The sequence below is a fragment of the Squalius cephalus genome (genome assembly GCF_949319135.1).
Source record: "Squalius cephalus genome assembly, chromosome: 6".
NCBI lineage: Eukaryota > Metazoa > Chordata > Actinopteri > Cypriniformes > Leuciscidae > Squalius > Squalius cephalus.
The window spans coordinates 17791723-17807328 of record NC_137127.1 but is presented as its reverse complement, the minus strand read 5'-3'; the positions used below and the strand labels follow the sequence as shown (position 1 = coordinate 17807328).

The 15606-nt window shown below is 36.5% G+C and overlaps 1 protein-coding gene across 1 annotated transcript in view; it reads left to right on the top strand.

Moving 5' to 3' along the window:
- Nucleotides 1–524: 524 nt before the first annotated feature.
- kcp (kielin cysteine rich BMP regulator) overlaps nucleotides 525–15606 on the top strand; it is a 53086-nt gene continuing 38004 nt past the window's right edge. Inside the window, exons 1-8 of the mRNA XM_079873803.1 lie at nucleotides 525–979; nucleotides 2870–3423; nucleotides 9138–9210; nucleotides 9536–9735; nucleotides 10494–10668; nucleotides 14537–14613; nucleotides 14756–14852; nucleotides 14976–15058. Coding sequence (XP_079729929.1) covers nucleotides 883–979; nucleotides 2870–3423; nucleotides 9138–9210; nucleotides 9536–9735; nucleotides 10494–10668; nucleotides 14537–14613; nucleotides 14756–14852; nucleotides 14976–15058 — 1356 coding nt within the window. The 5' untranslated portion in view covers nucleotides 525–882. The remainder of the gene's footprint in view (nucleotides 980–2869; nucleotides 3424–9137; nucleotides 9211–9535; nucleotides 9736–10493; nucleotides 10669–14536; nucleotides 14614–14755; nucleotides 14853–14975; nucleotides 15059–15606) is intronic.

The window sequence follows — 15606 nt, the reverse complement described above, 5'->3', positions numbered from 1 at the left end:
AGAAAAACATGTCCACACACACACTAATACTAATAGAGTTGACTTGGAAGCACACTGTAATTAAGACAGATAGAGATTAGGAGGCTGAAATAGTATCCTAGCTTTAACCAATAAGAAATCAGAAACAAAGGTCGTCTGAGTGTTCTTATACACATGATGAAACTAAAAGCTAGAATACAAAAAAAATCTTTTCCAAAAAATTTAAATTCTTACAATGTACTATAACATTACTTTTTGTCCATTACTGCCACTATATAGCCAGTGTAAGGGTATAGTCTTATTAATTTATTAGTTCAAATTCATAAAACCCCATATATATTTTTTAATTGCCTTTATTTTCCATAATTCATATTTACTCGTTTTTGGATGCACGTGATCTATTGAGAATAATGTTTGTATAACTTATTATTGTGCATTATGTGTTAATGAAACTGCTTTGTGTTCTTGAGGACTTGAAGCGCTCGAGCAGTCCGGAAATCCGGAAATGTTCAAATGAAAGTCTGCAGATTTTCTCCATTGGCTGCAGAGGAGGAGGATCAGGGTTAGAGGAGCAGAGTCTCCAGCCACTGTCACATTTACAGCCTTTATTTCAATCTCGGAGGAGGGAAAATAACGAAGCTTCGCCTTGTTTTGTTTGGAAGCGACAGGAAAGCAGCTAACCCCCCCAGCTAAATAGCCGAAAACAAATCCAGATGTTTCAAGTCTGAGGGTCGCTGTCATACGAGACCATACAAGAGGACTCATCAAGCTCTTCATCCGACATCCTTCGGGGGGCGGAAAATGTGTAATATATTTAGATATTTATAATCAGTATGAGTATTTTTTTGGTATTTTTTTCTTCCTGGCGACTTTGTGAGAACTAAACTTTTCTGACTGGTGAGAATGGGGCTGAAGTCTGTAGTTGGAGATCTTGTCTGGAGTTTGTTTTTCCTCTGGAATGTTTGTGACTGTGTTCAAACTCATCAGGACGCGAATACCGGTGAGAGCAGCTGTCAATCAAACACATGATACATTGTTTCATTGATCTGTGCCGCAGCTGTATTGTATCACTGATGCACTGGAGTTGAGGAACCAGTGATGGATGAATGAGTCGTGTCTTTCTATTGACATGTCCACGCTATAATCCAGTGCAGGACATGCCTATAGAAAGACAATATTATAATTATCATATTTGCAGTTTTATGACCTCAGGTTAATCTAGACTACATGGAATATTTATACTTAAAAATAAATGACCTGTCACCTCAGGACTGCACAAACAGTTTAATAAAAGTTATTTAAAAAATGTATTAAAAATAGTGAAAAACAGGAAAGATTTTACATTAACAGGTGTTAATGTAAAAATGACTGTTAAAGATAGCCTATGCATAAATTCATAACTAAAACATCCATGTTGAATAAGTAAATAAAGACATTATTTTGTATCTTTTTGAAATGTTGTTACGTTTTGGGAACATCTCCAAATTGACTGTTTTCCCTACTATAGATATACTGTTGACTGATAATATATATATATATATATTGCATTAGAACAATAACTTAAAAAGTTTCAAAATTTCTTAATTATTAACTTTATGATTATTACAGACTAACCCTAGACCTGAAAACATTTTGCAATAGGAAAAAAGCTGTTTTGACTTTGAGAATGTCCCCAAATGGATTTTGATTCTGAATTTAGATTTATCTGTCTTCAGCCGGACATGTTGTTCTCAAACCTTAGCTTCTAAAAACAAACTCAAACACTTCTCTCTTGACTGTTATCGCTGTCTCTGTTAGCCTCTATTTATCTGACTGTTTATGATTTCTGCCCAGTGCAGGTATGTTTCTGATTGCCTTCTGTGATTTTTTTTTTTTAATTTTCAAAAGACCCTCACAATTTCACATAACCTGTCTTCTTCCTTGTCTCTCTGTTCTGTCTGGCTTTTTAAGTTCCTAGATCCGTATCTTTTCAGTCTGATTTCATACAGAAATGCCTGAGATACAGATTGAGATTGTGTGTGTGAGAGAGTGTGTGTGTGTGTGTGTGTGTGTGTGTGTGTGTGTGTAGAGCTGCTTTGTCCTCAGGGAAGTTTGGAACAGTAAAGATCTGACAAAGAAAAGGAAGTCATTAAGAGCATTTTCCTCACTTGCCATCATTGCTCCACAGGGTTTTTTCCCCTACATCTCATAATTTTTTTTTTTTTTTTTTTATGATTTATTTATAATTTTTATGATACATTCAGGGTGCAAAGAAAATAAGTTAATAAACAAATAAATAAATAATTAAACAGGTATTAATAGGTAATAATAATGATAATAACATAAAACAACAACTTTTATTTGTCATCTGGCCAACAACTTGAGAAAAGCAATAAAATCAGCAAAATACATCTCACACACTATTTATTTACATACTTATAAACTGTTATAAATCTTTTCATATTCTACTGTTTCATCTGTATGATGCAGATACACTACGATTTAAAAATCTGGAATAATTTAGATTTTTCTCTCATCAAGACTGCATTTGTTTTACTTTTAAAAACAGTAATTTACAATATTTTAACATATTTTAAAATGTAATTTATTAGAACGCTTGCCTTATAATATTTATTAGCATACAAGAATAATTTCTGAAGGACCATTACTGGTAGTAAATTAAACATATGAGATATTTTAATCGGTCAGGACTGTGAGAACAAGAACACCCTTACGAAAAGTACTATGTAGGTACCATGGTGCAGTTATGGTAATCTATCATATACTGTAGTAATACCACAGTACCTTGATATATCATGGTTCTGAATGATTACTAGTAATGAAGAATGTGGCGTTTTAATGTCATCATAGTGCTGATGCCATTCTTCATGTCATTATTTTCCTCTATTAGTAATCGACCTCTTGAAGGCTCTAAACGTCACTCACTCTCACCGGATGGCGTCTAAGGCCAAAGGTCGTGACCCAGAGATGCCAGCCTGGCGTTTCCGTTCCCGCACGCCTCATCTCACGCTACCCCAGGACTTTTCTGACGACCTCTATAGCACCTCACAGGGCGTCCTGGGTTTGCACCTGGTGGGCCGGCAAACCAGACGCTCGGAGGCCACTCTCATCTCCCTCACCTCCCCTGCCCAGCGGCAGCACGACGGACGCCCCTTGCTGGAGTTGGTCTCCAACACCCGAGCAGACTGGCTGCAGCTGGAGGTCAGGTCAGCGGACGGCCTACAGACAGAGGTGGTCAAGCTGCCAGGCGGGAGTCCCTTCACAGTTGGTTGGGTGAGGATGGCTCTGAGTGTGGAGCCCAGACAGGTGGTGCTGTTTGTGGAATGCGAGGAGGCCGTGGTGCTCAAACTGAAAGAAGGTGGACGAATCCTGACTCTAGACTTCCCACACGATCTGAAGGTCACATTCTCCAGCACTGCAGGAAATAAGGCCAGCAAGTTCAACGTGAGTTTATTGACACAAACATTTACAGTATGTTACCTACATGGTACTGTCCCTAAAAAAATGGTTGGTCTGTCAAATCGATTAATTGCGATTAATCGCATCTAACAAAAAAGTTTCTAAATATATATATATATATATATATATATATATATATATATTTACAATACAGTGTATATATATATATATATATATATATATATATATATATACACAGTGGGGAGAACAAGTATTTGATACACTGCCGATTTTGCAGGTTTTCCTACTTACAAAGCATGTAGAGGTCTGTAATTTTTATCATAGGTACACTTCAACTGTGAGAGACGGAATCTAAAACAAAAATCCGGAAAATCACATTGTATGATTTTTAAATAATTCATTTGCATTTTATTGCATGACATAAGTATTTGATCACCTACCAACCAGTAAGAATTCCGGCTCTCACAGACCTGTTAGTTTTTCTTTAAGAAGCCCTCCTGTTCTCCACTCATTACCTGTATTAACTGCACCTGTTTGAACTCGTTACCTGTATACAGTGGTGGTCAAAATTGATGGCAGCCCTGATAAATATGCTAAAAAATGGCTGTAAAAAATAAATCTGCATTGTTTATCCTTTTGATCTTTCATTCAAACAAATTCACAAAAATCTAACCTTTCATTGAAGTAAAAGAATTGAAAGTGGGGGTAAATCACATTATAAAATAAATGTTTTTCTCCAAAACACACTGGCCATAATTGTTGCCACCCTGTTATTAAATACTTTTTGCAACCTCCTTTTGCTAAGATAACAGATCTGAGTTTTCTTCTATAATGCCTGATGAGTTTGGAGAACACCTGACAAGAGATCAGAGATCATTCCTCCATACAGAACCTCTCCAGATCCTTCAGATTCACAAGTTCATGTTGGTGCTTCTTCTCTTCAGTTCACTCCACTCATCAGGTCAGGGAACTGGGACGGTCATGGCAGAAGCTTCATTTTGTGCTCAGTTACCCATTTTTGTGTTGATTTTGATGTTTGTTTTGGACCGTTGTCCTGATGGAAGATCCAACCATGGCCCATTATAAGATTTCTAGCAGAGGCTGTCAGGTTTTGATTTTTTATCTGTTTGTATTTGCTAGAATCCATAATACCATGTATCTGAACAAAATGTCCAGGACCTCCAGCAAATAAATAGGCCCACAACATATAAGATCCAGCAGTATATTTAACCGTAGGCATGGGGTACTCTTCATCACTGTTTGCACCAAACACATCTGCTGGGATTGCTGCCAAAAAGCCCTTTTTTTAGTTTCATCTGACCACAGAATACGGTCCCTTTTGAAGATCCAGTCGTGTCTGACAACTGAATATGCTGGAGTTTATTTTTGGAGGAGCGAGGAGGATTTTTCTTGAAACCCTCCCAAACAACATGTGGGGATGTAGGGGTTGTTTGAAATTTTTTTTTTTAGGCTTTCTGACCCCCCAAGACTCAAGTAATCTCTGCAATTCTCCATCTGTGATCCTTGGAGAGTCTTTGGCCACTCAAACTTTCCTCCTCACCGTCCATTAAGACAATATAGACACACGTCCTCTTCCTGGCAGATTCGTAACATCTTTAGTTGATTATGACTTAATTATTGCCCTGATGGTCAAAATGGGGATTTTCAATTCTTTAGATATTTTCTTACAGCCACTTTCTATTTTGTGAAGCTCAACAATCTTTTGCTGCACATCAGAACTATATTCTTTGGTTTTACTCATTGTGATGGATGATTAAGGGAATTTGGCCTTTGTGTTTCCTCATATTTAAACTCCTGTGAAACAAGAAGTCATTGCTGGACAATTTCATGTTCCTAGTCACCCTGGTGTGCTAAAAAAGGTAAATAGTAATGGTAATATACTTCAGAGATATTTTTCTCATAAAAAATTCTAGGGGTGCCAATAATTGTGGCCGACGTGTTTTGGAGAAAAACATTTATTTCATAATGTGATTTACACCCCCCAATTTCAATTCTTTTACTTCAATGAAAGGTTAGATTTTTGTGAATTTTTTGAAGGAAAGATCAAAAGGATAAACAATGCAGATTTATTTTTTACAGCCATTTTTTATCATATTTATCAGGGGTGCCATCAATTTTGACCACCACTGTAAAAGACACCTGTCCACACACTCAATCAAACAGACTCCAACCTCTCCACAATGGCCAAGACCAGAGAGCTGTGTAAGGACATCAGAGATAAAATTGTAGACCTGCACAAGGCTGGGGTGGGCTACAGGACAATAGGCAAGCAGCTTGGTGAGAAGGCAACAACTGTTGGTGCAATTATTAGAAAATGGAAGAAGTTCAAGATGACGGTCAATCTCCCTCGGTCTGGGGCACCATGCAAGATCTCACCTCGTGGGGCATCAATGATCATGAGGAAGGTGAGGGACCAGCCCAGAACTACACGGCAGGACCTGGTCAATGACCTGAAGAGAGCTGGGACCACTGTCTCAAAGAAAACCATTAGTAACACACTACGCCGTCATGGATTAAAATCCTGCAGCGCACGCAAGGTCCCCCTGCTCAAGCCAGCGCATGTCCAGGCCCATTTGAAGTTTGTCAATGACCATCTGGATGATCCAGAGGAGGAATGGGAGAAGGTCATGTGGTCTGATGAGACAAAATTGAGATCTAAACTCTAACTAAACTCCACTCGCCGTGTTTGGAGGAAGAAGAAGGATGAGTACAACCCCAAGAACACCATCCCAACCGTGAAGCATGGAGGTGGAAACATTCTTTGGGGATGCTTTTCTGCAAAGGGGACAGGACAACTGGACCGTATTGAGGGGAGGATGGATGGGGCCATGTATCATGAGATCTTGGCCAACAACCTCCTTCCCTCAGTAAGAGCATTGAAGATGGGTCGTGGCTGGGTCTTCCAGCATGACAACGACCCGAAACACACAGCCAGGGCAACTAAGGAGTGGCTCCGTAAGAAGCATCTCAAGGTTCTGGAGTGGCCTAGCCAGTCTCCAGACCTGAACCCAATAGAGAATCTTTGGAGGGAGCTGAAAGTCCGTATTGTCTAGCGACAGCCCCGAAACCTGAAGGATCTGGAGAAGGTCTGTATGGAGGAGTGGGCCAGAATCCCTGCTGCAGTGTGTGCAAACCTGGTCAAGAACTACAGGAAACGTATGATCTCTGTAATTGCAAACAAAGGTTTCTGTACCAAAAATTACCAAAGTTCTGCTTTTCTGATGTATCAAATACTTATGTCATGCAATAAAATGCTAATTAATTACTTAAAAATCATACAATGTGATTTTCTGGATTTTTGTTTTAGAATCCGTCACTCACAGTTGAAGAGTACCTATGATAAAAATTACAGACTTCTACATGCTTTGTAAGTGGGAAAACCTGCAAAATCGGCAGTGTATCAAATACTTGTTCTCCCCACTGTGTGTATATATATATATATATATATATATATATATATACATACACAGTGCTTAACACATTTACTAGACCACCTGCCATAATAAAGAGAAAACGCTAATATTTTAGGAATGCGTCAAAAAAACTTGTTTAAAACTAAACAATTTATTGTCATTTATTCGGCAAATAACAAATTGAAACAACTTAATAGTCTTTATTCACACATAACTAAAAAACGTAATATTTTGTATGCTGTTCTTTGGCCTCGATAACAGCTCGCATTCTTGCTGGCATTGTTTTATGTACAGTACTTTTCCACAGTCTCTGTTTGTCACGGTTTGGTGTAAGATGATGAAGGCAGAATATTCCAATATAAACTTTTACTCACAAAAGGTATTTCCACAGATACAGACAGGCAGGCAGGATGACATTCACACCAAAAACCACTTAACATAGACAAGAACAGACAAAGACTGACTGAACAGAAGGAACTAAATACACAGATGATGACTAGACAATGACAGACAGCTGTGATGATAATGATGTTCGCTGACAGGTGCAGGTAATGGTAGAGGAGGTGCAGGTGTGGGTCAAGGAGGATGCTGGGAACTGTAGTGCGGACAGAGACTAACAGAAGACAGTGACAGAAACAGAGATGGTGATGATGACAGCGACGTAGAAGATGATGGTAGGCAGTGATGGTGAAGGTGATCGTGACACTGTTGTTATTGACTTCCAAATAGGTTCTTGTTGTACCCAGAGACTTGCTTTTGTACAATCTATCTTTGAATCCACTAAATCCCAAATTTGTTAAATAGGATTCAAGTCTGGACTTTGACTTGGCCAACTGTGACTAAAGAGCTTACACATACTGGTGGATTAACCATTATAGAAACATAAAAAATCATTTTGGTAATCACCAATATTGTTAGTTTAGGACTGTGGCACAAACCTCACATTGGGTGGTGGTCTGATAAATTTGTGTAAATATACATATTTACAAACTTTTATGTTATGTGTGATTAATCGCGGTCAATCGATTTGACAGCACTAGTTTGGAGACTTAGGTGAAGCTAAAAATATGCAATTTCTGCACTTTTTGGACTTCTAACTGGTCCCAATGTGAATTTTAGTGAACGTCTGAAGTCAGTTCTCATCAGATTCACACAGGTGTTTTAGCAGAATAACCACAGGTGTAGTTCAGCACATTAATGGACAAGTTACAATGACATTTCACAACCACAATTTGTCCAAATTCTTTTATGTCTTAATTATATCAATATATGTTTTATCATTTCAAATTTCACAATCTACTTTTTGTATATTTCTCTTCAGATGTGTGCTATTTGCCACTAATGCCACTTAGTTTGTTATTTTATCATCTAATGCAAAGGCATTCATTCATTTTTAAGTGTCCCCTACATGTCCAAACATTTTGGGGGCTATCATTAATATTTTTCAAAATTGATAATAAGAGGAATTATTAATAATTGAGAGGCAAATCAGCATATTAGAATTGTTTCTTTAAGGATTATGTGACCCTGAAGACTTCAAGAATTCAGCTTTGCATCACAGGAATAAATTACATTTTTAAAAATATGTAAGTTGAAATCAGGTATTTTAAATTGTAATAATATTTCACAATATTTCATATTTTGCTGTATTTTTGTATCAAATAAACACAGTTTTTCTTTAACATATTTATTTAAAAAACATGAAACAATTGTTATTATTCCAAACTTTTGCTTTAAAAAACATGTTGCTCTAAGATGAAACTTTTATGATGACAAAGTAACAAATATTTCAGTTTTTCCTCAATTTTCTGAATCTTTTTCAAGTATCAGGCGACACCAAGTAGATCTATATGACCTGGAGAAAGCAATCCATTTGCATTCCCATTCTCCTCAATAAAAGTGGTGCAGGACTATTGACATTTAGAAGCCCTCAAAAAAGAATAGGCCACAAAACATCTGCTATAATATAGTATTTATATTTATGTGTTGCTTGCAACAAATTTGATCAGATCAAGATATAAGGCTACTTTTTAATGTAAGATGCGTTTAACCAGCCGAACACTGAATATTATAATCTGTTACAGTTCGATTATGGTTAATGTAACAGTAACTGTGCTGCCATTGTATTAATGTTAAATGATTTTCACAGCTGTGTCACAGTTAAAGCATTATTTTAGTGGTGATTGTTCTGGTGTGTTGTCATGGCTCATCTGTTTTACAATGTTACTGTCATGACTTTGCAATGGGTTGCTATTGTGTTCATGTTCACAGAACTGACAGTATGTGTTTTTCTTATTGTTTCAGGGTTTTTGGCAGACTGCTGAACTCTCCACAAGGGCATATGGGAGGCGTCCGTGGTTCTGTGACAATGTAACAGGCATGAAAACAATAATAAAAACATTTAAACATCAGAACTACATATGCACATTCAAAAACACTCACAACAGGAAACTTTCAGAGCTGCAAATAAAGGTCATACAGGTTCATAAAGATTAGAGGATTAGATTCACTGTGATGCTAATGAATACTCAGGATGAATTCATGCTTCTGCATTATAGAACAAATACTGACACACACATATTCAAATATGTCTAAACTATCTAGGGGAAAAAAACATGGGCTCTTTTTTATTTATTAAAGCCCAGCACAATATATTCTTCTTTTATAATGTGCATTTGCGGTTGTGTATGTGATTATTACAGACTCCCTTCCTGACACAGTCCAACCCACCAGTCCCACCGTATCAGCAATCTCGGACCTGGATATGATAAATGACCAGGCAAACCGTGGAGATGAAATAGTATTAAGTTCAAGATACCACAGTGAATCAGACTTGCGTTTAGGCCAACTGGAGAACAACCTGCATAGCATCAAGACCATGCTGGACATGCTAAAGAAACAGGTACATTGAGAATGTATTGTGTCTGCACTTAGGTGTGCAGGTGTGCTTTTTTAGACAAAAAAGGATTAAGAAGTGCCATAGTACTATCATTGTTATTTTGTGCCTGTACTATGACCATGACCATTTGAATAAGGGATATGTACCATGATAGTACTGTGGTATATTTATTTATTAATTCATAGTGTATTATATATATATATATATATATATATATATATATATATATATATATATATATATATATATATATATATATATATATATATATATATATATATATTAAGGTAGTGTTGTTATCGTTTACTAAAACTATTACATTTAATTAAAATAAATCTGAAATAAAATTTGATTAAATATTTAAATGAAAATGTTAAAATGCTGCCTTGCCTTAGCAACTAACTGAAATAAGTACTTAAATAAACTGAAATAAAAACTGAAATAAAACAAAAATGGAAATAAAATAAATGAAAACTATGTCGAGAAAAACTAAAACTAATAAAAATGACAAAAGCACACAACAAAATGGGCATGGCTAAAGATTTTACTAAAATTATGAAAACTGAAAATATAAAAATAAAGTGAATTAAAAATATTAATAACAAAACTATAATATATATATATATATATATATATATATATATATATATATATATATAATACTAAAATAGCACTGTATCAAACTGCGTCTGATACCATCATTTTACCATGACACAACCAAGTGATATTATACACACATTTTCAATTTTCTGTGTATGTAGAACACTGACCTGCAGACAAAGGTTGAGTACTTGGAAACGTGTGAATGTACAAAAAAACTCACACGAAAGTGCGTTTATGAAGGACGTCAAGTGGATGAGGGACATCGCTGGTCTCCTGACAGCCGCACCGTCTGTTCCTGCACCAATGGCCACATTCAGTGTGACCGTTTAAGTGGTGAGTAATCTAACATCCATTAAATCGCCATTATGAATCAAAACACGAAATAATTCATTATGTCATATGCATTAACCATCTAATCTCTGTTAATCAGCAAGCCAATAATCAAACCGTAGATCAGAGAAATTTACATGAAAACCACAAATTAACATAATGAACCACAAACTATAACTACCTTCTCAGTTTGTTTATTCTTCAAGTAGAGTGGTTTTCCCTAAAGTCCTGTAATCACTTAGAAAGGGGGGTGTGAGTGTTTTTTGTTTATGCATCTACAGTATTTTTAATGACAATGGTTCAAAACTTATTTGCACTGCTGCACCTTTGTAAAACTAATATACAGTACAAATATCAAATATTCTGTTTTGCTTTTATGGTCTGTATAGGTCAGTTTTTGACATTTTCATTTTTGACGCAGACAGGTGTGATAATTTAGTGTTTTTGTGTAAGTGTGTTTACTTTTCACACATGCTATGTGCAGATTTATTTCCCCTCTCTCTTCTATATTTCTTTCCCGTTCTCGCTCTGTCAAATTGGATCTGAACGTTCAGACGGTCTGAACTAGTTTACAGAATCCAACAGTTTCATCTCTTTCTCTTCCTTTTCTCTCTCTTGTTTACTGAAAGTGTGATCATCCTTAAAGTTAATGGTAATATAATTTTTATAACACGCATATTTATAAATACATTGTAAACTGCTGTGACTTATAGGCCTAATAATAATGATAATAATGATAATTATATATATTTGATATTTTATATTTTGATATGTATATCATTAATATTGTCATGGTCACCTGTTGGAGTGCCCTGCATATCCACCTGAGGGCTCCCCAGACCATTGTCATTCTTTCCTGGACTACACATTCCATAACTCTCTGCCTGGACTCATCATGCCTTGTTTTCAGCTGTTGATCATTAGCTTGTTAATTCGCCCTATATAAGCCATTTTCACCCTATATAAACTGTTTCTCAATTCCAAGGACGCAAAGAACAGACTTGCGTTCTCTTTGAGACCGGTCTTGCCAGGCGACCTTGAAAGAACAAACACGGAAGGACGCGAGAACACAGAACGCATCTTTATGAGAATTGAAATGTGCTGCGATCTTGCTGCTTAACTGACCATCTCGGCAAATAGTGATTCACGACCAAAGCGCAATAAATACAACACAACACAACATCACAAACAAATGTCACAACCTATTAAACATTTCTTTCATATTATTATAGACATTGTTTTCATAGTTTATATCTTTTTTATTTTACCGTGTGTATTTATGAGTAGCCTATGTGTTACCTATGTTTTGTCAATGTTAAGATTCTTTTTAATATGCCAATAAAAATACTGCCGCTTTCTTAAGGTCTTTATCACTTTATTAAAATGAAGCAAAAGAGACCGACAAATGTAAACTTTCATGTATTTCGAGCTTGCAGCGGGAATCTCTTAAGTGAGAACGAGAAGTTTAAAGGAACACTCCACCGTTTTTTCATATTAAACTATGTTATTCCCTTAACTAAGACGAGTTGATACATACCTCTCTCGTCTCAGTGCGTGCACTCAATCGCTCTGGCACGCAGACACTTTGATAGCACTTAGCTTAGCCCAGTTCATTCATTAGGATCCAAACCGAGATGAAGTTAGAAGCGACCAAACACCTCCACGTTTTCCCTATTTAAATACAGTTACACAAGTAGTTACACGACCAAGTATGGTGACATAAAATAAAAGGTGGCGCTTTTCTAAGCGGGTAAAAAGGATAACTATAATGTATGGCGGAATAGCACTTGGGAGCACTTCGACTCGGCGCAGTAAAAAAGTCACGTTGGTTCTAATGACAGAAGTGAGAGGGAGAGAGATTTTTCAGGAGTGATGATATTACTGCACCGAGTCGAAGTGCTCCCAAGTGCTATTCCGCCATACATTATAGTTATCCTTTTTACCCGCTTAGAAAAGCGCCACCTTTTATTTTGTGTCACCATACTTGGTCTTCTATTTTGTGTCACCATACTTGGTCTTCTAACTTCATCTCGGTTTGGATCCTAATGAATGAACTGGGCTAAGCTAAGTGCTATCAAAGTGTCGCCGCGCGCCAGAGCGATTGAGTGCACGCACTGAGACGAGAGAGGTATGTATCAACTCGTCTTAGTTAAGGGAATAACATAGTTTAATATGAAAAAACGGTGGAGTGTTCCTTTAAAGCTTACAGCCTTCCGTACGTCGACTGCCCGCAGCGTCCTCTGGGATTTTTAACGGTTCGATTCTCTCAAGTCTGCATTTGATGCATTCTCGATATCAAGGACACATCCGGGCACTTCATGCGCCCTCTGTACTTGCTTTTCTTGAGTATTGGAATTGAACTTCGACAGTTGATGATGACGTAGAACGAGAACACAAGGACACAAGATCACTAAAGAACGCATATTGAGAAACAGCCCATGAGTCCCTCAGTCACTCTTTGCGAAGTCTTGTATGTTTAATGTTACACTGCAATTCTGAGCCCTTGTATCCTGGTTCCCCGTGTTAAGGTTTTGATTTCTGCCCGTCCTTGGATTTCCCTGTTTGCCTGTGTTCTTGTGCACCGTTACTGTTTGGATTATCCTTTCAATAAATTACTGCGTTCGGATCCTCAACCCATGTGTCTCAGAGCAGTACGTGCCAGAAGACTTCACCATGAATGGCAGAATGAACCAGGCTTATATAGGCAGGGACTGACATGGTAATGAGAACCAGCTGAAGACAATCATGAATGATGAGACCGGGCAGTGAGTTATGGGAAATGTAGTCCTTGACTGACTGGAAATAGTCTGGGGTAGAGTGCCCTTTGGTATCAAGGGTACTCCAGCTGGTGATCATGATAAGTAAGATATTAAAAATATGAATAACAATAATTGTAATAAAATGAATGTCTGTCTGTGTGAGTGTGTGTATACAGGTGCTGGTCATAAAATTAGAATATCATCAAAAAGTTGATTTATTTCAAGAATTCAACTTAACAGGTGAAACTAATATATTATATAGACATGCAAAGTGAGATATTTCAAGACTTCATTTTCCAGCAGGATTTGCACCGGCCCACACTGCCAAAAGAACCAAAACCTGGTTCAATGACCATGGTATCACTGTGTAATTACTGTGTGATTTCATGTAATATTCTAATTTTCTGGGATTTTGATTTCGTGGGTTTCATAAGCTGTAAGCCATAATCATCAAAATTATAACATATAAAGGCTTGAAATATCTCACTTTGCATGTAATGAGTCTATATAATATATTAGTTTCACCTGTTAAGTTGAATTCTTGAAATAAATCAACTTTTTGATGATATTCTAATTTTATGACCAGCACCTGTATATATATATATATATATATATATATATATAATGATATTAAAGCATATTTTGCTTTAATCAAAAGAAGAACATCTCGCCATCTGTACAAAGGCATTACATAATCAATGTCACTAATATGCTTATTTGATTAATATAATATTGTATTTTTCTTCTCACTTTACGTCAATCAAGTTTTTCATTTTTCAGAATCCTTAATTCTGTTTATGTACATTTTGAAATTCGATTTTGAATTAAGGAAGTTTGAGTTTGGTCTCAAACTTTTCAACCCCACTTTATATATCATTGAACTCATTGAACTACTGTTAAAACTAATTTTAAGACATCAGATGTCTGGAGCAGTCTGGAAAGTCTATCATGAATACTTACAGACATCTTTTAGAGTTCATACTTTAGATAAGATTTGATCTTATGTGGGCAGGAAATATGTGGTTCATTTCACATGATTATCTCAGGAGGTTTCATAGGGGTTTCGTTCCACCTCAATAAACTGTGTGTATGTCTCTGATTGGTGAATGCAGAGTGCAGCTTTCATGGCAATATCTATAGTAACGGCGATGTCTTCAGCCCAGACGACTGCAACCAGTGTACATGTGAGGTATGAAATCTAAAAGATTTATTCTTTGATATTCTTTTAGTCTTTTAGATGTTTTCTTTTGCTTCTCCCACATTGGCATCTCTTGTGTCATTGTGATATTGTGTGTGTGTGTATGTGTGTATGTGTGTGTGTGTGTTTATAGCATGGAAGAGTAGAATGCGAAATGAATCCATGTCCACAACAGTCCTGTGAGGAGCCGTCTCTTCCTCAGACACCATGCTACCCTGACTATCAAACAAGTACCCACGTTGCATCTCCACATAAAATACCCACACTGTACTTTCATATGTACCAAAGAATGAGCTTGAACTTGCATTTGCTTCATACATGTGTATTTGTTTTTTCTTCGTGTTAATCTTTAGAATGTAGACATGAAGGTGAAATCCATGAGAACGGTGATGTGTTTGTATCGAGATCCAACCCTTGCCTCAAGTGCATCTGCTCTGTGAGTCTACTGTGTGTGTGTGTGTGTGTGTGTGTGTTTGTTCATATGATTTATGAGGACACAAATTTGCATAGTGATGTGGGTATTACACTGGTAAATGTGGTTTATTAAGACATTTCCTGAGTCCTCAATTAAAATGGCTTAAAAAACATACTAAACAATGTGTTATTAAAAATGTAAAAATTAAGAAAGTTTTCTGTGATGGGTAGTGTTAGGAAAAGTGGATAGATTATACAGTTTGTACAGTATAAAAAACATTTACACATGCACTGTAAAATATGATATGATCTATAAGTTACGACAACATGTTTTTACATTGCTTCAACTCAAAATAAGTTAACTTGTCAAACTTAGTCTTTTTTACAAGTTATACAAGATTCATCCATTTTTTCTTTCCGTTTAATGTAATTTAAGTTGAAACACCCAAGTTGATTGTACTAAAAAATGTACAGTGTGTGGAATGTCCTCATATTGATAGGCGCACCAACATGTGTGTGTATATTTGCTCTCCTTGTGAAGATGAAATATAATTTGAATTTAAAATTGAA